Source organism: Podarcis cretensis (genome assembly GCF_951804945.1).
Source record: "Podarcis cretensis genome assembly, chromosome: 2".
Lineage (NCBI taxonomy): Eukaryota > Metazoa > Chordata > Lepidosauria > Squamata > Lacertidae > Podarcis > Podarcis cretensis.
The window spans coordinates 35,920,436-35,947,213 of record NC_137171.1 but is presented as its reverse complement, the minus strand read 5'-3'; the positions used below and the strand labels follow the sequence as shown (position 1 = coordinate 35,947,213).

General features: G+C 45.6%; 1 protein-coding gene across 3 annotated transcripts; it reads left to right on the top strand.

Moving 5' to 3' along the window:
- Window positions 1-265: 265 nt before the first annotated feature.
- FOXJ1 (forkhead box J1) lies at window positions 266-13,676 on the top strand. 3 transcript variants are annotated; one of them, XM_079966142.1, is made up of 4 exons: window positions 266-295; window positions 1,174-1,351; window positions 2,760-3,341; window positions 10,457-13,676. In XM_079966142.1, exons 3-4 carry the CDS (start codon window positions 2,820-2,822, stop codon window positions 11,273-11,275), a joined length of 1,341 nt encoding a protein of 446 aa, XP_079822268.1. In that variant the 5' UTR covers window positions 266-295; window positions 1,174-1,351; window positions 2,760-2,819; the 3' UTR covers window positions 11,276-13,676. The 3 variants fall into 3 exon arrangements, 2 of the variants coding, with proteins under 2 accessions (XP_079822268.1, XP_079822267.1); XR_013835944.1 differs by lacking the exon at window positions 266-295 and having other exon boundaries at window positions 994-1,351; window positions 10,457-13,167; window positions 13,278-13,676; XM_079966141.1 differs by lacking the exon at window positions 266-295 and having other exon boundaries at window positions 994-1,351.
- Window positions 13,677-26,778: the final 13,102 nt, after the last annotated feature.

Below are 26,778 nucleotides of genomic sequence, written 5' to 3'. Positions count from 1 at the left end.
TTACTTCAGGTTACACAAAGGTCAAGGGGAGAAGGTAAACTTCTCAGAACTGAAGCAGGTAAGCAGAAGGGAAAAGCCGTGCTGGCTGTCTTCTCTGGGCCCAAACTGCACGTGGGGTCAATTTGGCCCCCGGAATTTCTTAGCACCATGAAAGGCTAACTATTAATTCAGCCATGGCCAAGGTTCAAGGAGAGCCAAGACCTTTGCACATGAATGCCCTCTCCTCCTCCGCACCCCTCCAAGGGCAAGCAATGACTCTTCATCGTTTTCTCTCAAATATAACTTCAAAGCAGAGGTAATGCCTCGTCGATTGGGGGGGTTGAAGGGGGGGGGGAGAGAGTCAGCAACTGCCCTGCCCTGCTGATCAGAGTGGACAAAAGCAACGCCAAGCTAAAGAGATGAGGGGGGAAATTGCCCCAGTGAAAGGAAGGAAGGAGCAGGCGGTTGAAATCGTTCCCTTTCTTTCCAAGGCCTGGAATCTTTCTGGTTGCTGGGTTGTTTGTTCTTGGCAGAGGGGATCTCTCTCCCCACACCTCCAGCTTTCCTTTAGTATCCCGAAGAATAATGGGCATCTGGGAGCTGTTTCAAGTGGACTTTAATTTGTCTTAATGAAACTCACAGCAAATAATTCCCAAGCGCCCACTCCCCACCCCTCTGTGTGCGCAGTGGCCACATACCAGCCGAGCCACCCTTACAAGCAAAGCAGCCGACGGGGCGGGGGGGGCGCACACACAAGCACGCGCTTTTGAAAAGAAGCCCCCACCCCCTCGCCGGGTCGTTTATTTTTTTTAAAAAATGCGTGCGATTGCGTTTCATCAGATATTTAAAAGCACTTAGATTTTAAAGGTTTCATAAGCTTCTCTTTTCCCACCACGGCAGCCAGGATCCGTGACTAAAAATTAACTGGTGGCAAATGAAGCAGGTGGGAGGGGGGCGCGATGTGGAGGGGAGAGAGATGGATGGGGGGGGGGGCAAAACAAAGTTTGTGCAAAGTAGCAGAACCGCAGAGAGAGAGAGAGAAACCCTGTCAAGTGATTGCGCTCTCCATGGAGATCCGAGGACCAATGAGAAGGGCAGAAGCTGTTTATAGGGGCGGAGCGTCTCCATAGCATCCAGAGAAGCCTTTCGGAGCAGCTACTTATTGACAGTCATTCTGTTGCTTACAAATCACAGCGGCTCCGGAATAAAAGGGCTCTGGCAGCGAGGGGCGTAATAATTCATCCAACGGGAGAGCAGTAGAAATCTACCCTATTTCCCTACCCGGCCCCCACCGCCACACACTTCACCCCACTGAATATTCGGCGCTTAGTAGTAAACACTTGGCGGTAGTGGGATTCCTTCGTAGGAACAGGTAAGATAAACGAAATTATTTGTTTCTTCATAAGGCGGGGAGGGCAGGCCAGCTTTATTTCTCCGCCACGTTATCCTGGGGAGGCTGGAATCCTCCCAGCACACAATTTTTTTTATTTTATGGTTCTGGCCAGACGTGAATGCAGAGGGACCCTCTCATGAATCCATCAACGCAAATGTAACAACACTTTCATTTAAAAGGGGAAGAAATAATCCATGGTAAGAGCCTTTTGGGGGCTTGATTGAATTCTGTGTTTTTCATGTGAAGATGGTTGGCATGAATCTTCATGTACTAGTTCAGGGGGAGTAAAGCTTAAATACAGGTACTCGGCCACTCTTCTGGTTCTCCAACCTAAACGCCCTCTTGTTATGCTTACATATGTGGCATACAAGATTCATAGGATTTCAAAGCAGCCCAGTCCTATGCATAATATACTGGGCATTAAGCCCCATTGAGGTAAATGGGGCTTACTCTCTGGGTACAGGATTACAGCCTTGAGCAGCCTAGGTGTGATTTCACCCTCTGCTCTATGAACCAGCTGAGTCAAAGCAGTCAGGTTTAAACCGATTTAGCTCCCTGCCAAATCAATGGGAGCAATTTACAACCCTAAGCCCATTACCTGAAGGTAGGTCCCATTGAAATCAATGGGATATACATCACATAATGTGTTTGGCACTGGGGTGCCACTTGCCTTAATGAAAGTGCTTCAACTTATGGATTGTGTTGCTGGAGGTAGATTTTCCTTTTTTAAAAAAATTGAATCACGTTTATCCCCAAGATAGCCTTGGAAATTGTAGGCATTATGGAATGGCATGAAACTCCCACCATCTTAACCATTTTTAGGGCAGTATTCATACCTCTAATGTTGAAGAAAACAAAAAACAAAAACTGATGGTGTTGTGCATTGAGTGAGGAATCAATGACAGATTTAAAACAGAGGCTACTTCAAATCACTAAGATGGAATCTGTAAAAGGGTTAGGGACTGTCAGGTTTGCAAGCTGAAGCATTTATGAAGCTGAAGAAATTTTTATTTACCTAGAAGGAGATACTAACATGTTCATTTCAGTTGCATGTTTCTAGCTGGGTTTTAAGTGTTTCAGTAGGAACAAATGCTACTTAGATTCTTGGCAGTTTTGCGAAAAATCTTGCCACAAAAGAAAAAAAGGGGCATTTGGGTGAATTCCACCCATCTTAGGCTGTGGTCTGCATAAAGCAGGCTAGTTAAGCAGGCTGGTTTGAGAAGGGGATCCTACACCCAGGGATGGCTCAATTCTCTGGGATTACCTCAAGGGTATATTTGGCTCCAGTGCTTTTAGAGTGTCTGGCTAGAAAACAACCTGCTCAAGTGTTTGTTTGTGAGCCGCCCATTTGTTAGGGGCTTTGAACTTCTTCGTGTTATTGTTGCAGGATTGTCACCCCCCTGCCCTTCCCCCTTCTTCCCCCTTCCTGCTCTCCCACAATTCCTGAATGTTGGACTTGCCTATTTTGGCTTCCCCTGACATGACTGACAGCTGGCTGAACGTGCAGTCTGAAGAAGAGAAAGGCCAGGAAAGCAGCATGGCAGATTCGAGCAACCTGGACGACAGCTTGACCAGCCTACAGTGGCTTCAAGAATTCTCCATCATCAACGCCAACATGGGCAAGGCAAGCTCTTCCCCTTGCAGCACAGATCCTCACGGCTATCACAAGATCCCTGGCTCTGCTGCACCGTGTTCCCCTCTAGCTGGTGACCCGGCTTGCATGGGGATGCCCCATACCCCTGGCAAGCCAATCTCCTCTTCCACATCCAGGACTGCACACCTGCAAGGCCAGCCATTGGAAGACATAGATTACAAGACTAACCCCCACGTAAAGCCTCCTTACTCCTATGCCACGCTCATCTGCATGGCGATGGAGGCGAGCAAGAAAACCAAAATCACCCTCTCAGACATCTATAAATGGATTACAGATAATTTCTGCTATTTCCGTCATGCAGACCCCACATGGCAGGTAGGTGCCTAGGATGGGACAGCCCATACCTCTCTGCATTTTGGCCACCCAGTCATGTGGGTGAGGTTATAGTGCATTTGCTACTGTCTCCATGTTTTCTGTTGGCTATCCACTGCAGTTCATGACCAGCCATCCTCCCAAATCAGCCTTGATGCGTCTATGACTCGCATTATCTGACAGTGAAACTGTTTCACCACTATTTAAATTCTCATAATTTCCATGTGAGCAAGTGTTGTCTACAGCTAATATGCTAATGAAGGAAATCTAAACTACTTGGCCAGAATCCTTAAAAATGGCCATGCTTAGAGCAGCAAACAGCTCCCTACATTCTTAACACACAACACAGTTGATGTTTAGTCGTTTAGTCATGTCCGACTCTTCGTGACCCTGTGGACCAGAGCTTGCCAGGGACTTACTTGATGGGACTTACTCCCAGCTAAGTAGAGTTAGGTTTGCAACCGGGGGCTGGACCCACACCATACCTTTTGAGCACATTCAAAGCATTCACACCCCAAATAAATCCTGGGAACTGTAGCTCACCCCGACAGAACTGCAATCCCCAGCAGCTATAACAAACTGCAGTTCCCAAGATTATAAGGGGTGGTGGAGGTGGTTATGTGCTTTAAATGTATGGTGGGTGTGCAAATTTAAACACTAGCACCCTTTTTCCTGGATCATCTTTTGTCATACATACATACTGTAAGGTTCCATCACTGTCAGTTGTGCCACCTTACAGGAGAACCAGCTATGTCTGTGGTCAGGTGGCTGTAAGACCCTCTTGCCACAAGATGAGGAACAGATCTCCTGTCAACCTTTTATGACATTAGAAAGCGACCAAGTGTTTGTAGTATTCATGCTGCAGCTCCTTTCTGTGCTTCCTTCTCCCTAGAGTGCAATTACTGTTGCTTGGTATGTTTCCTATCAAGGTGTTTTGCCTGGAATAAGCACTTAGTAGCACACAGAGGTTGTGGTAAATGAGAAAGCAGAGCAATGTAAACAGGCATTTTCTCCTTTTGAAGGTAGCAATTATCTAACAAAGACTGTGGATGATTGAGAGAATGTCCTTTTTTTTGAGGCTCCAACAAGCGTAAAGGAAGTGCCATAGAAAGTACAGAAAAACAACACAGGGGCAGTTAAGGGGAAGAGAGAAGGAAACAGGTGGAGGGCGAAAGAAAAGTAAAGATGGCCAGAGTAGGAGCCAAGAGGCGGGTGGCGTTGCCTAGAGGTGATTCTCCTCCAATCTTTCATTGGATGCTTAATGCTGCTAATCCAATCAGTCATAAATGGACATTTGGAGTCAATTAAATGCACAACTGGGAGGCAGGGGAACCATTTAGAGAGGGAAGGGGGCAGTCAACCCCACTCCATCCTTCATTGTGGATAACATGTGATTATTCCCCACAAGTGTTTATATTTCTGGTTACAATGAGGTAGAAAAAATAGCCACAACAAACGCTCTCAGGATACCTGGTTTTTTAAAATAAATTTTATCTTGAATATACCCAAGAGTAAGCCTTGCACTTTGCTGTAAATCTTAATGCTCCACCCTGAAATGTCTTTGATTTTTTTCCAGATTTCAGTGGGAACAATCTTGTTAGGAGGGCTTTGGAAACCAGCTCTTTGAATATGGAACTATTTTCCATATTCGGTATCTGGAAGCTTAACTTCTTGTATCCAAAATTTAGTTGGTCACACAAGTAGGATATACTTGGCCGATTTGCATCATGCCTGGAGAGCATTTAAAACAAGCAACTGCTTCATACACTTCTAGGGAGAAAGAGGAGAAAAAGTCAGGGGTATAAATTTCTTTCCCCCCTATCCCACCCTTTGATCCACTGAGGAGGAAATGCAAGTGCCAAAGAAATTGATGTGTCTTTTCTGTGCGACCTAATGCTTTCCAAGATTGACTGTGGAGAAGCATTTGAGATAAGGCAAAATAAAGATTTGAGAGAGGGTATTAGGAAAGAGGTGCATCTAAGTGTAGAATGGCTGGGATATTGGATCAGAAGTATGCAGTGCCTCAAATGGTCAAAGACAGAAATATTATAACTTTTCACTAACCTCTTGGAGAGGTGTAAGTAACCTGCAAGGTGTTGCTAGACTACAATTCCCATCATCCTTGATCAATGGCCATGCTGGCTGAGGGTAATGAGAGTTGAAATCCAATAACAGCATATGAAGAGCCAAAGTCTCATGACCACCAGCTGAACAGCCTTGGACATAAGACATCAGCCTGCAATGAAGGCTGTGGCCTGTAATGAGAATAAATTCACTTTTGTTACCATGTTAACAACAATATTGAAATAATGCATGTTGAGGCTCTCTCCCTCCCATAGCAAGCACTACAGAGTAAGGAGGAATCTCTGTCCTTGAGCACCACCTCCTTCAATTCCCAATGTCTGTGATACATGGTAGACTCATTTGTGTCTTTGGCTCCTTGAGGTTTAAAAATATTTGAGTCAACGGTAGGCTGGACAAGTAAAAGTTTGGGTAGGAAAAAAGAGGGAAAGTTTTGCCTTTCAGAAAATCCAAATAAAATTTGTTCACCAGGTCTTTATAAGGTACTTAACTGGACTCTATTGCTGTAGCATCTATATGGCTTGTAATTTTTTTATGTCCTTCAAATAGTCCTGGTAAGACAGTGAATCTGTAGCCCCACACCAATAGACAGAGACCCAAAAGTCAGCCTATTTCAAGCACCCACTCTTAATTCTATACCTTGGACTTTCCCTTCTGCTCTCAAAGCACTGTTTTCTAAAAATAATAACAATCATCATCATCTCAGTCAAAGGAAAATGATGAGTACATGTCATTCATTTCTGACAATTGATGTGACAGTTTGATATTCATGGGTAGTTTTAGTGTTGAATCCTTGAGGGAAACCCTCTTGAGATGTTCCTTGCCACATCATCCTTAAGATCATAAGAGCCAACTCCTAGGGGTTGAAGGGAATTCACCCCCCCCCAAATTGAGGGGACCACCCCCCACTAAGTTGATGGGCATTGCCATTCAAATGGTGTGCATGCACCGTGTCATGTGATCAATTACGAGGGGTGGGGCTTATCTGGGCCCTCCAGTATTTTATTGAAGTTGGCACCCCTGCTTAAGGTGAAACAAAGAGTTTCATCCTAAGTGATTAGTGAATGAGTTAGATTCTAGGTGGCTGGATATGATGGTGATGACATGCCATGGTACAGAATTATTGTCATTCCATCACCTGTCAAAAGGCTGCCACTACACACTGCTAAGCTTGTTTCCAATCCTCCTAGTAGACTGTATCACAACCAGGTCTCTTGATGTGCCAAAACACTATTGCTTGCAGTCACTACAATAACGCTGCTCAGTGTAGTGGATGTTTCTGATTCCTACCATGGTCACAATGCATAAAACAAGTGTAACATCTAGCCTGATGAAGACTTCTGGAGAACTCAAAAGCTTGCTCACTATTTTCTGACATTCTAGTGGTCCTAAATCCTAATAAAGGTATTGACCAAAACTAAATCCATTAGATTTCCTATGAGATTGGAACATTTTATGTTTTACAGAGTTAACAACAACATGGGGATTAATAAGTACAATAAGAAGTACAATAAGTACAAAAAGAAAAACCCTTGCATATTGATGTGGTTGATGCAAACTTTCCTGTTCTTTCTTTCCCCCTTTTTAAAAAACAAAAACCCAGTATTCACTCCCTCTTTATCATGATGCAGGTGGTTTGATGGATCCTTGCAGGGAAGAATGATAAATATGCTAACTAGCTGGGTAATAATCAGCTTGTAGGCAAGCCCAGCAGATTTAAACTGACTCTAGCAGGGAAGAGGGTTATTCTCTGACCCTTGTAAAATTTCATTAAACAGTAAATTCTGACTCATCGGAGACCAGCGCGTTCACAGGAATTTCTTTCTTTCTTTCTTTCTTTCTTTCTTTCTTTCTTCCCCTTTCTCCCATCGTGCCCATGTTCTCACCCGCCTCGTCAACCCCAGTTCCTGTAAGTGCAGACACAAAGTCAAAATGTCATGCCACCCATAAGCGGGGGGGGGGGGGGGGGATGGGGAGAGATTCCTGTGGGAGCTGTGTGCTTTGGAAAGGAGCCAAGATGCCCAGGGAGTTTCAGCCTAGAGGAATAGCTTCTTCTTATTATTTAGCCCTCCAGGCATTCAAGCCTTGCTTTTGCTCTTTGGCAATACGGATTATGGATGAATAAGCATAAAGATATCCAGGCAACATTTTTTTTAAGAAAAAAAAAGAATGAAAAACTCTTGCACACAATCCTTTACCATATCCAATCTCTTAACACCCTCATGGCTTTGTGCTCTATAAGAGGGTGTTATTTACCCAATAACAGAGTTTCCTTTCTGATTGTGCACATCACTCCAGACATGCACATTCATTCTTATGAGGAGTAGCTCTATGGGAACAGTAAATGCCCCTTCTTTTGGTTTCTCTCTTTGTTGCTATTTTTTTCTAGAGCTTTTCTGATTTTTCTTTTCTTTTTATGATGATTCAGAGGGTGATTTCATTTGAAGTCCATTCCAACCAAAGGATGTTCCATGGGTGCACAAATGTGTGTTGTACATGGGTGTGTAAATATAAGCAATCCATACCAAGGAGGCCAGTGAGTGTGCAGAGCAAGGGGGGGAGTTATGTTGTGTCCCCTTTTCCATTTCTGTCAAATGAAGTGGTTCTTTCACAGTGTCGTCATATTTAGCACCATAGTGTACCATGGTAGCTGTGGTTTCTGGGATAATCCTTGAGCATCAGACATATTGGTTCACACATCATTTGAAGCTTAGCTGTGCTTTAAAAGGTGAACCTGCAGTGTGCTGGTGCACAGAGCAAAAACCGCAGCTGCTTCATTCCACCCCTACTCCTGCCAGGAATGAAACCATGGTTTGGATTAGTGACACTTAGGAACCTGAGCTCACTGTTTGTTTTGTGCAAGCAAACCAGAAGCCAGAAGCCAAGAACAAACTTAGGTAATTTACAGTTTATGGTTCGTTTGGAGGGAGAAAAAAACAATGAGCCCAGGTTTAGACATAATCCTATTAGCCTGGCATGAGCAGAGGAAGAGCAAAGCAGCTGAGATGTTAACAGTCCCTCAAGTACCTTGCATGTTCATTTTTAAACTATAGGTTTTTAAAGTGACACATCAGCCAGGTCAAAATCAGTTTTCTGGCTAGCATGGGGTTTAAAAAACAATCCAACTATGACGGCCATAAAATGTCTGGCTTACCTTTCTGGTCTCCTAAAGCATTGAGGTCTGTTCTCTTCTGCTTTTGAAGAAGTGAGATGGTGATCTTCTTCATCTCACTGTTCAGAAAGTTGCTGTGAACACTTCTGACCAAAACTAGTGAAACAGAAACTGTCTCTTCTAGCACCATGGAAGGGAAAAAGGCGCTATTTCTACTACACTATTTCACCGCATTACAGTCTGTTCTGGTCCAGACCTAATATGCAGTCTCTTAGATTGAAAGAAACTATTCATTGTAACTGGGGCTGGGGAAACCCAGCCAGATGGGCAGGGTGTTGTTGTTGGCATATTAAAGGAGACACTTGATCTTATGATGACTGACACTCAGGATAAATGGAGGGCATCTGCATTAGCTTTTTCTTATATTAAGGTGTTCTCCCCCTCCAGTAATTCTGAATGAGCTGGAGCTTGTGGGAATATAAATGTCTTTCCTTAAGCATCACTAAAGGACAGCAAAGCTGGGCATGCGGTTGCTTAAAAATTACTTCTCTTTCTTTGCCCTCCACCTGCAGAGATTGTTGGGGTGCCTTATTTCCAGAGGCCAATTTTCCTCTTAATCTTCCACATATGCCTCCATCAAAACTCTCTTTGCACTTTCTCTTCCACCATCCATATTTTTTTCTCGTGCCAACACTGGACTGGATCATTATATTATCTTGTACATCCATCCATACCTGTCTTCAGGCTACTTCACCATGGTTTTCTGGTTTTCTTTTCCAGCTGAAACTAATTTTTTGTGGTTACTGAGTATCATCTCTTTTTTTTAACCACATCAGTTGTTTTTAAGGATGTTTTGTACTTCTGTAAATTTTGGGATTCCCCCTAATTACTCTAGTTTCTCGGTGGCTCGGTCTTGGCTCCACTTCTGCTGGCATGTTTGTTATTTAAAGGAGTGATGGAAGGAGGGCAGCAGACTAGAAAAGGTGTGTCAATAAGAGAACGAGTGTCTGTGTACTATGAGAGAGATGAAAGACCCTTTTCACATTTTAAGTATTATTATTTATGAAAAGTTTTAAGTACAGATTTAAACAGATTTAATCTCATTTAGCTCTCTTCTTGACTTCCTTGACAACACCTTGGAAATGGTAGCTTTGCAAGAGTGCTGAGAATTATTTCTTAGAGACTTCTGCACAGAACAGCAATTTGAAAACCAGGGTGTGCTTTGAAAGTCGTTTAAACTTGTAATATAGACACACATGGCATAAGATCTTTTCCTGAAAGCTCAGGCAACTTAGAACATTTTAACAGAATCAAACCTTGAAACTAAGGGCAGATCCATACCCTACATTTAAAGTACATCCAACACACGGCTTCCCCACAAGAGTCCCAGGAACTATAGTTTCCCCCTTACAGAGCTACAATTCCCAGCACCCTTAACTGCAGTTCCCAGGATTCTTTCTGGGAAGTTGTGTGTGTTGAATGTGCCCTAACACTATGCAATGCATGCACTAGAAAAAGCAGACAGGGTACTAACACCCCTCACACTTGCCATTGGCATCTATAGACCATCTCAAATGAAGGTTCTTACAAAATACTTCCAGTAAATATTCTGGTTCATGTCGCTCTTGTATGAATTTAATGCTCTTGTGACATGATCTGACGTTCTTGGTTGATCATGATGGTTAAAATATTGTGATGGGATGGTCATTTATCTGTAGAAATATGCCTGGCCATGTGGCTCATTTAAGCATCATTCTATTCCAGATTCAATTTCACTGTGGCAAGCCACTTCAGCCTTCTTCCTCGCTGAAGAGACCTTCACACTTACAGCTGATTCAGCCGCCTTCATTGTATTCACTTCAGTGTGGGTTTATGTTTGCAGTTACTTATATTAAAACTCCATTTTGTTTAATTCTGGTTTCAGAACTCCATTAGGCACAACCTGTCCTTGAACAAGTGCTTCATCAAGGTGCCACGAGAGAAGGACGAACCAGGGAAAGGTGGATTCTGGAAGATCGACCCCCAGTATGCAGACAGGCTGATGAACGGAGCGTTCAAGAAGCGCAGGATGCCCCCCGTGCAAATCCACCCAGCTTTCACCGGAAGACTCCAGCAGGATGCTGGCTCCAGTTCATTGGCTCACCAGGCGGCGGCATCTTGGAAAAACAACAGCATCCTGAAAATCAACATGGAGTCTCAGCAGCTGCTCAAAGAGTTTGAAGAAGCCACCGGCGACCAGAACTGGAACCCGGCAGATGGGAAAATGAGCCATAAACGCAAGCAGCCACTCCCCAAGCGAATGTGCAAGACAGCCCGTCTCGCCAGCTCCCCTCTGCTTACTCAGGAAGAGCAGACAGAGCTTGGGTCTCTGAAAGGTGACTTTGACTGGGAAGCTATCTTCGACACCACCTTAAATGGTGACTTCTCCACCTTCGAGGATCTAGAGATCACTCCTCCTATCAGCCCAATAACCAGGGATGTAGACTTGACTGTGCATGGAAGACATATTGACTGCCCACAGGAGTGGTGCCCTGCCGGGCAGGATTACATCCTAACCGAATCCAACCAGAACAGCTTGGACTTTGACGAGACCTTCATTGCCACTTCTTTCCTCCAGCATCCCTGGGATGAAGGGAGAAACGATTACCTCTCGAGTTCTGTCAGCATAGACCCGCTCTTTGAACTCAACGATCCTTCGTTGCAGACGGAAATGAATGACTGGAGCAATGCTGGGTGTCTTTAATGAGTGACAAGAGCCCTGGCTGGAAGGCTCAAGATCATCCCAGATTGACCTGCTGTATGAACAAGATTGGCCCAGTGCTGCAGGACTTTACACTAACAGTAGAATCCTCTAGCAAACAAGACATCTTCATTCTTGGGACCACGTGGATCACAGAGGTGTCAGGGGTGGGGAGGGAAAGATCTGGAGAATTTGGCAGGATGTATCTGAAAGCAACACACGGGGAACTCTGTACCCCAAAAGGCAACAAAATAATAATAATACAGTACTTATTTTTGTGTTCTTTTAAAGAAATATGGAATTTTTCTACTTCGGGGGTGGAGGGAATTGAAAAGGGCATATCTTCCTTGCAGGGGAGGGCATGACATTTGAATATAATGGAATAGGATGGAAGAGCTGGCCTTTTCTGGTTACTAAGAACATGTTAGATCTGTGATTTCTGTAATTTCCTCTTCCTTCTTTTGTTCATTTGCTTCTCCCTCCATCCCTCTCTTTCATGTGAGTGTGTTTGCATTGTTTCTACCCAGGGAAAATTTCTTATAGGTAAAACATGGGACAATTAAGTAGCAGGCAAATACAATTCCCATCTGTATTCTAGGAATTTCAGCCACCAGTCTATCTAGGACTAGTTTAGATGTCGACATCTGTATGTTCAGAAATGAATCAACAAGGCAAGATCTTTCAGGCTTATAAAATAGAGAGCCTACTGTATATCTATATATCTATTACAAAACCTATATTTTTAGCTACAGGGCACAATCAGTAGAGTATTTACAGCGGGGGTGGGGAATGAGGATTGTTTGTAATAATGTTAATTAAGATTGAAGTGTATCAAGCATTTGTTATACAGAGAGGAAATGTAATAAAATATGCAAGTGGGAATTCCTGCCAGTAGAGGATTTTTAAAAATCCACAAATGGGGACCTGGCATTCTCTAGATGGTCCTTTTTACTTATTTTTGTATCTTATATTCTTTACATTTTTGCAATCTTGACTGTGTATACTGTAAAGCCTAGACATTTGAAGTCATGGCAGGCAGGCCCTCTAAAGTCTTGAACAACTAACAAAGTGCCGTACCTTTTGCTAGCTGGAAGCTAGGAAGGAATTTGTGTGATTAAAAGACAGACTCCGACAAATCAGTTGCCAACACAACTGATCAGTAATGAAGGGCTATTATTTTCCTCTCCTTTTGGCCAAGCGATCCCAAGTGGGTACTTCTAAAATATTGCTCTGGTTTAGTTAATCTCTAGCCAGTGAGAGTTTAAAACAAAACTCTGAATAGGCATGTTAATCAGTGGCACTAGACTCATGGTAGGTACACACTGTGTGATAATTTGTATTCAGTGCTGGATGAAAGTGCACTTTTGTGGTGCCGTACATACCGACAACATCCCGCTGCATATTTTTAAAATGCACTTTTTTTTTCAAAGTGAGGAAGGAACTACACATGTGCAAGTACGGTGAGGTGTTGCACCATTTATTCCAGCGCTTGGGGGGGTGACTAGACTACATGAATGAAGGGGAGTAGAGAACATCGCTGTTCACTGCTTCTTAAACACTCCTCCTACCTGTATGTACAGATAGCACAGAGACTAACTCCCGCTTTAGGCAACGTTGCTGTGCAAAGCTATGTACAATGGCAAAGTGCTATGTACAAAAGCACTCTGTGGAATAACAAGCCCTGTGCATTTCAAACCGTACGTGTGCCCATAGTCTTAAGTGGATGGTTACAGGTCAAAGGCTGTATATGCAGTGGAAACTGCAAATGAAAGCTTTCCCCCTGCCTTCTTATTTAGCTTCCATCCTAGAACTGAAGTTGCCACCCAGCTAGGTGTTTAGCCCACAGCTAATGTTAAGCCAATAGTCATCTCAAGGTTTATGTGCATTCAAATAAAGTAAACTCTGCATATTCCCAATACTTATGGAGTTTCCCCCTGGGAACCTGGCAGTCTTGTCTGGAATATGATGATATTTTATGGGTATTTACCTTTCTGGAATGGTAAAGCTCCACTGTCTGCATTTAGCAGATGCAGAAACAAACAGAACGTTCATCAAGCAAACGTCAATCCTTTTTTTCTTTACTTCTCTGCACCTTCCTGAATAATGTACACCCACGTGCATTATGTTTTGAAATGTTAATGTTTCCATCCCCTTAATCAGTCTGCCCCAATGATTTTTAAGTGGGGAAAGGCTACAACCTGGGGAGAAAAGTGCAGGCTTTCTGTTTCTGTGTGACAAATATGATGAAGTGCGATAAATGCCTCTTTAGAACCGCATCTGTTCACATCAGAGTATTCTGCCCGCCCACCAGTTTATTTTAACAAAAGAGCTAGACTTCTAGGGACAATAATTTGACACCTAGAGATGGCTGCTTCCCATGCTATTTTCTCTTTGTTCACAGTTTTTTTAAAAAATAACCCGCATCATGGACACAGATGAATCTGCAGAGAATCCAAGCACAGCTCTTTGCTTTCTGCCACCAATATTAGTCCTGTGCTCACATTAGTGTGCAAGGAGAGATGCGGCAATGAAGCATTGTTATTTCCTAGCACTTTTAGTATTCAGTGTGCTTTACAATCATCCTCACACCATCCCTCAAAGGTACGCCATTGAATCCCTCTATAGGCAGAAGTCTGAAGGCCATTCCAAATGGCCTGGGGTGTTTTTATGTGCAGTAAATGTGCATTTGGTTCTGAGTTGCTGCACACTGTCTATACACATCGGCTGCACATTATATTTTCCAAACACTTGACCCACATTTATTTTTTTATCTTGGGATATGCAGAGTGCACACAGTCTAGAAAGGGCAACCTGTTGACTACATATCCAACCTCCGATACAATTTTTATGTGTAATCAAGAGTTTATGAGTTCTGGGCAGCACCAAGGTAGTCCCATATTTGGGATGGGGATAGACACCATTTATTCCTTGAAGCGTCTGCAGGAATGTAGGACATAAATTCGCAGATAAAATAAACTGCCCCCAAGCATGGACAGCTTACACCCTGCCAAGTACTAGACTCCTAAAGGGTAACAGAGCCACGCCTCCTGGGTAGTAAAAATGTTCTGCCTCGTGACATTCACAGATGAACTGCCACCACCTGCCTAGTCTTCATTACTTGGGTGATAAAGCACATGGCCCCCCAAACTGGCCATCTCTAGTCTAAAATATATTGCCTCCAAAGGTCAATGTAAGAAGACTGCTCTGGAGGTACACACACACACACACACACACACACACACACACACCTGGAAAAGTCACAGGCATATGAGTACCTGAAAAAGCAAAGTAATGGAAGGCAAAGTATGTTCATATTCTGGGACCAGCTGGTATTAATATTGCTAATAAAAATCAACAGAGCTTCCTGGAGCTGAGCAGGATTCAGCCCTCTATTTGATTTGTAGTGGGAGTGTAGAAGAGTACTGTATCTGGGAACCATATGGATCACCTAAATATAATGGGGGAAGAGGGGAACCACTGACATGGAACTGAAATATGAGCAATTCAGATTCTAATCCACTCCTTTGCTGTTGGAAATGTTGTTAATTTACAGTGAGTTAAAATACTAGATTTTTTTTTGAGTGTGTTTAGATTAATGAAAAATAGCAAGCTAGGAACTGTTGCTGTTGGAAACAATATTAGAAACCTTAATCATGTCCGTAGATATGTGTACATGTCTCTCTCTCTTTCTCCTTATTGCTTGTTTATTGAAAAATAAAAATTAGTTTGGGTAACTACTGGAAAAGAAAAGCCCTTATTTTAAATTATGGAAGAGCATATATTTCAGAACTAAAATGAAATGGGGACTTTCATGCAAAATGGACCCGGTGCTCAGCATCAGTTTTGAAACAAATAATTGAGGCAAAACGGAGTGATTTGCTGAATTTAAAATTTGGAACTTTAATTCAGTGCACTCAGATTTGGAATTCACCTTTCAGTGGGCACGAGACATACAGAGTTCAGCATTTAAAATCCTATTGTTCAGTGAAAGAGTTAAGTTTATGCTTTAACTCTCTTCCACCAAAATCAATAGGACTAAATAGAAATCCAATGGATTTTTTGTTATGTCTCTTTGTATTTTGGGATTTGGCATTTGAAGCACGTATATCTGAAAAAACCTAAATATGTAAATATGTACTCTCAGATTTACAACCTAAATGTAATATTCAGCATTCAAATCAATGAGATTTTTGTCCTTGATTTCAATGGGTTCTGGTTGCAGTCAGTGACTTTACTTCAACTTATTTTTTAAAAAACCTAATACTGCTGCAAATCTGATTTCAGTGTTCTCCTAATGAGTAAAGTCGCTTTTTTGGAGTCAATGACCAGTATCAGGATGACCAGTATCAGGAGGTATTTAAATTCATGTTCGTCTTGCACGTTTAGAATAGTGAATTTGTTCAAGCTTTTCTCAAGAGGTACAGATCAGTTTAGGTCTATGGAAGTTGGCTTGAATTTCTGGACTGCCTACTGCTGAAAGCCTGGTCCCAGTCTCCATACAGCTTCAGGAGCACAGTGTAATTCTAGAGATCAATGGCTTCAGAAACATAGCAAAGTCTAGAGGAGAATCAGCAGATGGAAGTTCTAATAAGAAAGGCAAATGTGTCTGGTTGAACCAACTACTCATCTGCGCACAAAAGGGCAAGTTGTGAGAATGGAATAAATCCAATTTGCCTCCTGGTGAACCTATTGGAGATAAAAATCAAATTATGCTCCCCCCCCCCCTTTATAACAACCTGGGAGCGTCAGGCCCACCTGTTGCTCGCAGGATCTAGGTGGAGGAATATGGCACAAAGTAACTCACAAAACTCATTTGCTGCGTCAGGCTTCTGCCCTCCAGATGTTTTAGACCACTGCTCTGAGCAGCTCCAAGCTATGGCTGATGTGCGTTGTAACCCAAAAACATCTGGAAGCCACAAAGTTGGCAAAGGCTGTGCTATACAAACAAGGTGGGAGCTATCTCTCAAAATGCACACACTACAAACTATTTTCAAGCCTCTGTTATGGTCAAACTTGCTAAACTTCCAACCAAGAAGCTCTGAAAAATAAATTCTCTGTAGCAATGCAAAACGTTAATTTCACGAGTGCTTTAATGGAAACCGCAACAGAGAAAATGGGCTGCTTCCACACTGGGGCTTTCTAGCACTACTGATGGACTGGGTATAATTCAACATAGTGCTAAGAAGTTTCCGGATGAATCCTTAAAGCTGGCTCTTTCAAGACTTCCCTCTCTTGTAAAGTGGCACTGCCCACCCCATGGCTCCAGATCCTATTCAGCTTAATATAGTACAGTGGTACCTCAGGTTAAGAACTTAATTCGTTCTGGAGGTCCGTTCTTACCCTGAAACTGTTCTTAACCTGAGGTACCACTTTAGCTAATGGGGCCTCCCGCTGCTGCTGCGCCGCCGGAGCACAATTTCTGTTCTCATCCTGAAGCAAACTTCTTAACCCGAGGTACTATTTCTGAGTTAGTGGAGTCTGTAACCTGAAGCGTCTGTAACCTATGGTACCACTGTATTAACCATGAAAGACAAAGGTCAAGTCAACTTGATAGTAGTCAGCACAATTGTAGCACAATTATTCGCATCTCCAGACTGTAACAACTGAAATTCATCCAATAAAACATGACCAGAGCTTGCTACAGACACTTCCCCAGATCGTCTGGATTCATTTCAAGCTAGTTTAGGCCTACTTTGGGGACTGAAATGGCTTTGGGCAGTTCCCAATCACATTTTGATGCACCAATGATGCATAATGCAACCAGATCTGGGATTATGGGAAGGGCTTTCCTGAACTATGTTATATAACCAGTGAGATTTCTACTAGGGAGACACTTCATTTCTTATATTTCCCTGCACATTCACCCAGCAAGGCAACCTCCTCTGCGATGTCTACTTCCTTTGTAGAGCCTTAGCTGTAATTCCACAAGCAGCTGACAGCAGAACGACAGAGAGCTACAGTAGTGCAGAGGAGCGACCCAGGCGTACTAGGGCAACCTGAAGGCAAGACCAAAAACAGGGAGTGAGCAGCATTTTGGACCTCAGTGATTCAGGGCAAGGGTGAATTTTCCCATCCCCTGAAGTTCACTTCGACAGGCGGATGGAGCCATCACCTGCCAATCACCTGGTGTCACTTTGACAGCAGGAAAGCCAATGATTCTTTTTCACTTGGCAGCCCAGCTTGAACTCAAGAGTACCCTTCTATAAGTGGGATTTGCAGGCACCACCAGCTGCCTGGAAACTCTGCTTTGGTAAGGATGAGCTGCTCCCTATATTTTAGCATCACATTAGATATCACGGGCAGAAGCATGTTACATTGCTCTGATGGACCCTTTAACAAGCCCAGGACAAAAAGCAGCTTTGGGAATCATAGAAGTGTAGAGTTGGAAGGGACCACAAGGGCCATCTAGCCCAACTCCCTGCAATGCAATACCAACGTGCAATCCCTGCAGTACCCAACGTGGGGCTTGAACTCACAACCCTGAGACCAACAGTCTCATGCTCTACCAAGTGAGCTATCTTTCAGGGTGAAGACAAGGAAAAGACACTCAGGAGTAGAGGAGCAGCATGGGTGTGTTAGGGAGAGAGAGAGAGAGAGAGAGAGAGAGAGAGAGAGGCACTCTGCTCCTGCTCTTAGTCATCCACCCCCCTTCTTTTTGCACCGTGGGGTTCCAAATAAAGGTTTACCTGCAAAATGGAACTGGTTCAAGATATAGACATTTAGCATAGCTGAAAAGGTATATTAGTATCGTGTATTAGTATCCTTTCCTTTTCAGAGAGAACAGAGAAGGGACTGACTTCACACTCTAGAGCAGATGTTGAGAACCTCAGGCCTGGGGACTGACTGTGGCCCTCCACACCCCTCTCCCCAAGCTGCACCCCCCTTCTCAGCCACCCCCCTCAACTGCCCTGCTTTGGAATGTGTCCTTGAGCTCTGCTAATGCCCTCTGGGTGAGGATAGAGAGAGGTGTGTGTTTGTGTAGAAAGTAGTTTACGGTACAGAGGTGAGATTTAGTTCCTTTGCTCACTTTTACCTCTGGCCAGGTACCTCATTGGCCTGTGGCTCCTGGAAGGTTGCACAGAAGGAAATGTGGCCTTTAATTTGGAAAAAAGATCCCCCAACCCTTCTCGTGGGGGTGGGACTTGATGAAATGAAGAAAATTCAGTCCATTTCTGTAGTGGAAACTATCTTGTGCTCACTCCAAGCTAGAAAGCTCTGGTGTGGAGAAGAGATGGCCCAGGTACCCTGAGAAAAGCATGGGAGTGAAGCACACACAAAGGAGACAGTAATAGATGAATCCACTTGAGGCTAATTATGATCAGAAGCAATTGCTTCTGTGAAGATGTTGGAGGCAAGGAGAGGGAAGGAAACATGAAAGGTTAGGGAGGGTGAACTAATGACCTTTGAGTGGCACAAAGGCACTTGAGGAACAGTACAGGAGAGAATGCCAGCCACACACTGGTCAAGCCATGTAGTGAGTGGGTTGTTTTAGGGTGATACCAGGTCAAAATTGTGAGCTTATGGGACACCATGCTTCGCTGGGGTATGGCAGCTTCAATAGGAGGCATCCATGTATTTTTTTAATAGGAAGTTTCAGCAGTCTCATAAGCTAGGGAGTGTGTTAGAGAATTTGCATTGGTTCATGAAACCTTCACCTTTGGTACAGCCATAGGGAAAGCGGAAACTGGCAGCTAGTAAGAAGCACAAGACCTTTAAAATCATTATTACATGGAGGTGTGGCATCTCGCACAGAGCCCCTTCCTTCGTTCTGCTTAATGTCCCAACACCTCACCAGGAAGCTAGCTCAGATAATCCAAGAATTAAAAAGGGGGCACAGGGATTCAGCCTGCCTCAACTCCTAACAATCTGACTTCTCTATCTAGCTGAACTTTTTGTGGCCCTCCAGATGTTGCTGGACTACAGTTCCCATCATCTCTGCACTATCTATTAGCCATGTTGTCTAGGAATGATGTGAGCTGGAGTCCAATGGGTTCCCCACTCCTGTTGTACATGAGCAAAGGACCCTGCATCTCCTCCCTCCTCACCCATTTACCTGCCGCCTGCCTGTACCCCCAACTTCTCTCCCCTCCAACTCTTAATATTCCCACTCCCACCAAATGAGACTGGTATCCATGAGGCATTGCAACAAAAGTCTTCCAAACTATCATTAAAATAATAATAATGGTGGACCACAGTGCCATTGAGGGAATTCTGAGATGCTCAGATCTCTTTCCTATTATGTACCACAGCTGGGGTATCTCACTTGCCAGCATCCAAGAGGCCACGTGTGCACATTGTGCAGGGGGCTCCATAGCAAATCTACTGATGCAGAAAAGGCATCAACTGAGGTAGAAAGGACATCAATTCCCCAACAACAGGACATTTCAACTCTCCTTGTTGTAGGCAGCCCAAACTACCCAGTTACAAGAGAGAAACCTGTGATTGCCTTGTGTGTGTGTGTGTGTGTGTGTGTGGTCATCCTTCTCCCCCCCCCTTCTGTTTTCACAATATAAAACCCCCTCCATCACCTTGAAGTTGCTGGGGTTGGGAAAATCCAGGTACCTGTATGATTTTGGCTCCTATGGGGCCATCAAGAGCTTGCGAAGGTTTAAATGCGGAGGGAAAGTGGGACTGACGGCGGGTCAACCACCTCCCCACACCAAGCAATGCTGCTCCAGCTCAACCCCCACGGCTTTTAAGTAAGTACAAATCCGTCTGTCAGGGGGACAGCAGGCCTCCCAAGTTACGTGTTGTTTAGCCCGGGCAGTTGTCAAAAACAGCTGTGCCAACCAGCGCCTTTTTTTAAAAAAGCAAGGACCCCCCCCCGCCTCCAGCCCACTCTCTTCGGCTTCTCCCCCACCCCTGCAAAATGGAAACCCTTTGAAATATAAAAGGCAAACGAGGAAGCGGGTGAAAAAAACCCCCACCCTCCTACGATTCTTGCAGCAGCAAAGTGTCAGCCAGGCCCCAGGAGGGAGAGCGAAATAAAAGCCGCATCGTCATACGAGGCTTAGGAGGAAAGGGGTGGGAGGTGAGGAGAGAGAAACCACCACCTTTTGTCCAGTTTTTAAAAACGAAACAATTTTCTGAGTGGTTTTCCACCCCACCAGTGAGGGGTTGGGTCGGGTCCACCCTTTCAAACATTTGTGTGCAACAGCAGCCCACAAGGTGCGTTTGTAACGGGGGTGGCGGGGAGAGTAGATGGGAACAACGGTGGCGTAACCAGGGCGAGAGGTGAGGGGGGGGGGACTGGAGCCGGGGGTCTTGTTTTTCCCCCTTTTCTTCCTCTTTTTCTTATTATTTTTAAACTTCGATTCCCTCAGAGCTTGACGCTTTCCAGCAGCCAACAAGGAGGAGATTGAGCGCAAAGAATGCGAGACAATAAAACTTTCTCCCCCTGGGTTGTCAACTTTGCCCTCCAACGTGAGCTTGGGGGGAGACTACAGCGCCTCTTACAAAGCACTATGTGTACTCAGGGAGAGAGAAAAGAAGGGGGGGAAGAAACACCGAGAAAGGCAGGTCACGGCCCTTTCGCTGCTCGGCCTGCCCGGGCTTGCCTGGTTTTCCAACACCAAAAGCTTGTGGGCAGGACTCTTCCCCACCCAGGCACCTCAAGGCCTCGCTCCATTCCCGGGGGAAGTGGCGCGCTTCCCTCCCTAACTGCAAAACCACAAGCGAGGCCAGGGTGCGGAGGAGCGAGCGGAGCTTGCCAGGGGTGTGTGTGTGTGTGTGTGTGTGTGGAGGGGGGGAACGTGGTGGAATCTTATTTGTTTGTTTAAGCCAGTCAGTTTCACAAAAAGCGTTGAGGGCTATTTTCCAAAGCGGGGAAGAAAGGAAGGGTTTTTCTTCCCTGTGTGTGCGAGCAGAGCAAATGCATTGCAGTTTGGCAGATCAAACAAGAATTGTGCAACGCAAACTGTGCAATAGCTATCGACCTTGCTTTCGGCTTCTTTTTCTTCCACAGCCATGCAGCTAATTCGGGTTAGAGCAATTTGCTCCCCAGCCCCCAGTTGAGGCAAAGGCAACCCTTCTAGACAATGGGTTAGTTGCAGGCTTCTTCGGATTAGGCAGGCCTCTTGTTGCCTGAGCATCTTTCCCACGGGCCTGGGCTAGTGGAAATTGCCTTTTCCCCAACAGCAAATGAGAATGTTTTGTTGTGTGCGCACAATCACTTCCCGCCTCCAGAACACCTGACCAAGACACTTAAAATGACTGGGGTGCCCTTTGGGGTGAGGGACACATTCCTCTCTCACACCCCTGCATCCAGGGCCGTCTTACCCATTAGCGTTAGTGGCGCCCTGTGGCATGGCGCCCGCCCATCAGGGGTGCCCCGCAGCAGGAGTCCGGGACTGACCAGGAACAGCTGCGATGGCATGCTGGGTGGCAGCGGCAGTGGCTCTTCCTACAGCCAGCCACACTCTCTCACTTCCTGCCTGGGAGACGAGGCAGCGGTGGTGGCGTGCAAAGCTACACAGCGCCCTTCTCCCTCCTGCCTGCCCCGCATGGCAAGTGAGCCTCATGGCAAGTGAGGGGGGCCAAGAACGTCACCCTCAGGCCCTTCCGTCGAGGAAAAAGGTGGAGGAGGGATTCATTCAGATTTGGGGCAGTGGGAGGGGAAAGCTGGGGGGGGGGCGCACTACCATTAGGACTCAGTTTGGAGGTAAGGATGGACTCGAGAGCGTGCTTTCCATGCAGTTAGTGGTTAAAAACAAACATCAAGAAAATGTCCTTTAAAGACGGGGGCGGGTTTTAAGGTCCTATTGCTTTGGAATTGAGGACTTCATTAAATTTTCTTCTGCCTTTTCATTTTATTTTGTTCTAAGGGCTTGTTAGAGATAATGTGTAACAACAACTCTGGGGAACCTTTCCTAAAAAAAGGTCAACAACTCTGGGAAATGGGGGGTGGGGTGGGCCTCAGCGCCGGAGGGATCTTTGCACCACGGCGCTGGATATGCTTAAGACGGCCCTGCCTGCATCTGCCACTTTGATTCCATAAAAACAAGAACCACAGTGCTGTAGAGTTGGAAGGGACCCTAAGGGTCATCTAGGCCAACCCCAAGCAATGCAGGAATTGCAACACAGAGTTCTCCAAGTGAGCCAGTTCCCAGGAAGCCAAACACTGGCAATGATTGTGGAGAAGTTCCCTGGGCCCGGCTGGCATCAGGTCTTCCCCACCCTTCTGTACTGCTTGCCCCCTTACCTGGGCAGGACTCTCTTGCCTCTCTGTAGCTCTCTACATGGCTGGCAGCCATCCTGCTCCTGCCGAGCCAAGGCGCCATCACTCCTGGTCAACGCTTAAGTGGGGATTCCCTTGCCCTGCCCTGTTGTATCCCAGTTCCTCAGAGAGAAAGATAATGCAGGAAGATGCGGGTTGCAAGTTAATGGCCCCCTGAGGGCTCCCCTGAACGTTCCTCAAGTCTCTCAAGGGTGCCCCGGTTGACAACTAATGCACTAGTGAGATCCTGTCCTCTGTTAGCCAGGAAGGATGCCTCTCTTTGTTCTTGGTGCTGCTATCCATATGTTTGGGGCTATGACTCCTGTCAACCCTAGCCAGAATGGCTGTAGTCCCAAACATCTAGAGGGCACCACCAACTTGCAGAAGACTGCTGCAGCAGCTGAGTGCTCTCCGTCGTTTCACTGCTACCATCACAGGAGTGGTGCCCATTCACAGCTTTCAGCAGGCTGGTGGCATTGCCTAAGCAACTAGAAGAAGAAGAGTTTGGATTTGATATCCCGCTTTATCACTACCCAAAGGAGTCTCAAAGCGGCTAACATTCTCCTTTCCCTTCCTCCCCCACAACAAACACTCTGTGAGGTGAGTGGGGCTGAGAGACTTCAAAGAAGTGTGACTGGCCCAAGGTCACCCAGCAGCTGCATGTGGAGGAGCGGAGACGCGAACCCGGTTCCCCAGATTACAAGTCTACCACTCTTAACCGCTACACCACACTGGCTCTAGCAATGGCTGAAATCCAAAGGGGTTGGTCTGTGTAGTTCAGGACTCCTCCAGATGTAGTTCCAGGATTCTGTGGCATTACTGAGGCTTATGGAATCATACAAGGATAAACTTGGCCATTCCTGGTCCTCATCTGGATGTCCATATGCTTAGTGGGGTGTGGTTGATTCACTTTCAAACAACCACCTGGCTTAATTATAGCTGCAAGAATTGAGTTAGCTGGTAAGTGGAAATCTGTGGAGGGGCCTGGGCCAGAAGATTGACTAAACCTGACCTGGGATGCAGTCTATATGGTGAGCTGGGGAGAAGATCAGGGATGGGAAGGGAGCCTCTCCAGAGGTTGTTGGCAGAGGTGTTCCAAGGCTTCCTTGCACCCTTGGCAAGGAACTGTACTGGCACGTACACACACACACACACACACACACACACACACATGCTGTCCTATGTGCCCTTGGAGCCCCAATGGGCACTTGGATGACTGGGGAGGGGCGCTGCAGGGTTGCTGCAACGGCCCACATCACCTCTGCCAAGGTGCCCAGAGGAGCCTGCATGCCTCACCTGGCTGTCCAGAGCAGTGGAGGAGCGGTTCAGGGAGTATGCTGGTGTGCTCCTAGCCACTCCAAGCCAGAGTGATTTTTGCACACAGGCACCTGGACCTGCGCCCTTTGCAGGTGCCAACCTGACCAACCCCTAGGTATGCCCCTGGTTGTTGGATTCCAACTCTCAGCAGGACCAGTTGTCAGGGATGGTAGCAACTGGCGTCAACAACATCTGAAGGACTACAGGTTCCCAATCCATGAGGTAGAGCGCATTTGTAGAGTCAAAACTGATTGATCTTAATGATGTAAGAAATCTGAATATGACCGTAAATAAAAGCTTGCTGCAGCTGTAACAAGAGGTTTAAATCTGAACATGTATGAGTTGCATGCATTAGGGACAACCCTCTCTCCCCCCCCCCCCAATTCATAGCTCCCTTTGTGAGATTCATTTCATTCCATACAAGTGCTGTGTAGCTCTTTCTGGAGCCAGCAACAAATCTACAGCATTTCAGAGGTTGGCTCCTTCTTGGGAAAATAATGACTGTGCAGAGGACTATTGAGGAGCAAAGGTTCAACATAATACAATGGCCCGTCATTTGGATCAGCATGATTATTACTTTTCTGTTGCTTGTTTACCATATTCCCCCAGCTGTCCTGCAAACTATCTTCCTTTCTCGCTGGGCAAACACCAACACCTCAAACTGCTCTCCCCTTCAGAGGAAAAATATACACATAAGCCCTCCTCTTTCCCCCCTCTCTGTTTCTTGCCATCCTTTTATTTGTTGCTCTTTCTCTTCCATTGAGTACAGGGGTTGGCACAGAGCCATCTTGGCAACAACCTGCTTTCACTTGCTAATCATTCTAAATATTGAAAATCAACGCCTAGAATAAACAGCTCTGCAATGGGGCCCAGTCTTTGCTCAGTTTGGAAATGCTAATCTGCCCAGCTTTTGTTTCCTTCAGGAGGATTTGACGCCTTGCCTTCTGAGCAGGTCACAGCTGATGGTTCCCCAACCCCTCACCCCTCCCCTTTACATTTTTTTTTTTTTCTCATCCTGAAAATTCGTCCCCTTCTAACATTACTCACTAGGGTGGGAAAAAAATAAGGAATGGTGCAGGGGAGCAGAAGGGCTGGACACATGGTGCATAGTAATTAAGAAGTGTCCAAAGTTGAGGAATCCAGCTTCCAGTGCAGAGAAGAATCCAGAAATTCAGATATGTTGTTCAAATGCCCCTTTGCTTGGCAAAATGAAGCCAGAGATTTCGTGGGAATGGGCTCTTTTCTTCTTCTTCCCCTTTGTTCTTTTTGGGAGTTCTTGTGCTTGTTCTCATCAGTTGGATAGTCTAAATTTTAGGCTGTTAAAAAAAGCAGCAAGCGTCTTGGGCTACAGTTCTAATCCAGGACCCAATGGGAAATGTTGAAGCTTAATAGCTTCATTGTTCAGTTTTGTTCCTCAACCAATTTTGGTTTGTGGGGCATTCTAGCCCAGCCCGCCTGCCCGCAACTGCCATAGGATTTACTAGATAAGAATTGCTCTCGTATCTGAAGCTGAAGTCCATTTCACACATTACACAGAAGCAAACTCAGGTTGGCCACTAAATGTGCGCTCAACAGATTGCTGCAGGCAGAACTCCCCAACTAGTACACCTGCAAGATACTGTACTGCAAGCTTGTGTTTTACATCTTAACTTAGGGGAGGTGGCTATGGAAGGAATTCAACCTAGCGCTAAGGAGATTGTTCCACCAGCATAAGGATTTCAGCTTGCAAGCGGAATGATCTCCCGTCTACTCACGTGCTGTGTTCTGGGGGTTTCCTTGACCCATACACTGAGCCAGTGGGGAGGTGCAGGGGTGGGAGAAGAGATGGGAAAGCCCCATTGCACTAGGAAAAGTCCTTGCATTGGCTTCTGCTAGTGGGACTCATTAGTTGACTCTAGCCCATAGCTCAGTGGTAGAGCCCATGCCTTGCATGCACCGGGTCCCTGGCATCTCCAGATAGGACTGAGGAAGACGTCTGTCTGGAACCCTGGAGAACTGCTGCCAGTTCATCTACTTATTTTCGGTGTTGTATCATCTCACAGGGACGCAGGTGGCGCTGTGGGTTAAAGCCTCAGCGCCTAGGGCTTGCCGATCGAAAGGTCGGCGGTTCGAATCCCTGCGGCGGGGTGCGCTCCCGCTGCTCGGTCCCAGCGCCTGTCAACCTAGCAGTTCGAAAGCACCTCCGGGTGCAAGTAGATAAATAGGGACCGCTTACCAGCGGGAAGGTAAACGGCGTTTCCGTGTGCAGCTCTGGCTCTGGCTCTGGCTCTGGCCAGAGCAGCGATGTCACGCTGGCCACGTGACCCGGAAGTGTCTCCGGACAGCGCTGGCCCCTGGCCTCTTAAGTGAGATGGGCGCACAACCCCAGAGTCTGTCAAGACTGGCCCGTACGGGCAGGGGTACCTTTACCTTTACCCTATCATCTCACAACATTTGCGAGTGACACAGCGCAAGAGACAGACAGTGCAATCCTAAGTGTGTCTACTCAGAAGTACAAGTCCTAAGAGTTCAGTGGGTTTGCTCCCAGGCAAGTGTGTGCAGTGTTGCAGCCTCAGTGACATGTTTTGGTGTCTGATTTGAAAATAATCTATCACTGAATCATTTTTATTATCCTACCACTTCTAAAAAAGACCCAGCGCTGGGAAAGATCTCATGAGTTCCCCAGGCCATTCATATTGTTGTCATAGCTGGAGAGCAGATCTAGGAAGGATCTACTAGGGTTTTCTGTTTTATTATCATTGCTTAAGGTCTAAACCACTGAGCCTTGGGCTTGCAGATTGGAAAGTCGGCGGTTCGAATCCCCGCGATGGGGTGAGCTCCCATTGCTACCCGGTCCTTTCTCCTGCCAACCTAGCAGTTCAAAAGCACATCAAAGTGCAAAAATAGCCCTTCATTTGTTAAATAGTATTCTAATACTATTAGAGTATTAGAATACGAAATACAGCCAATGATAATCTAGCTTGGTGTGCCACAA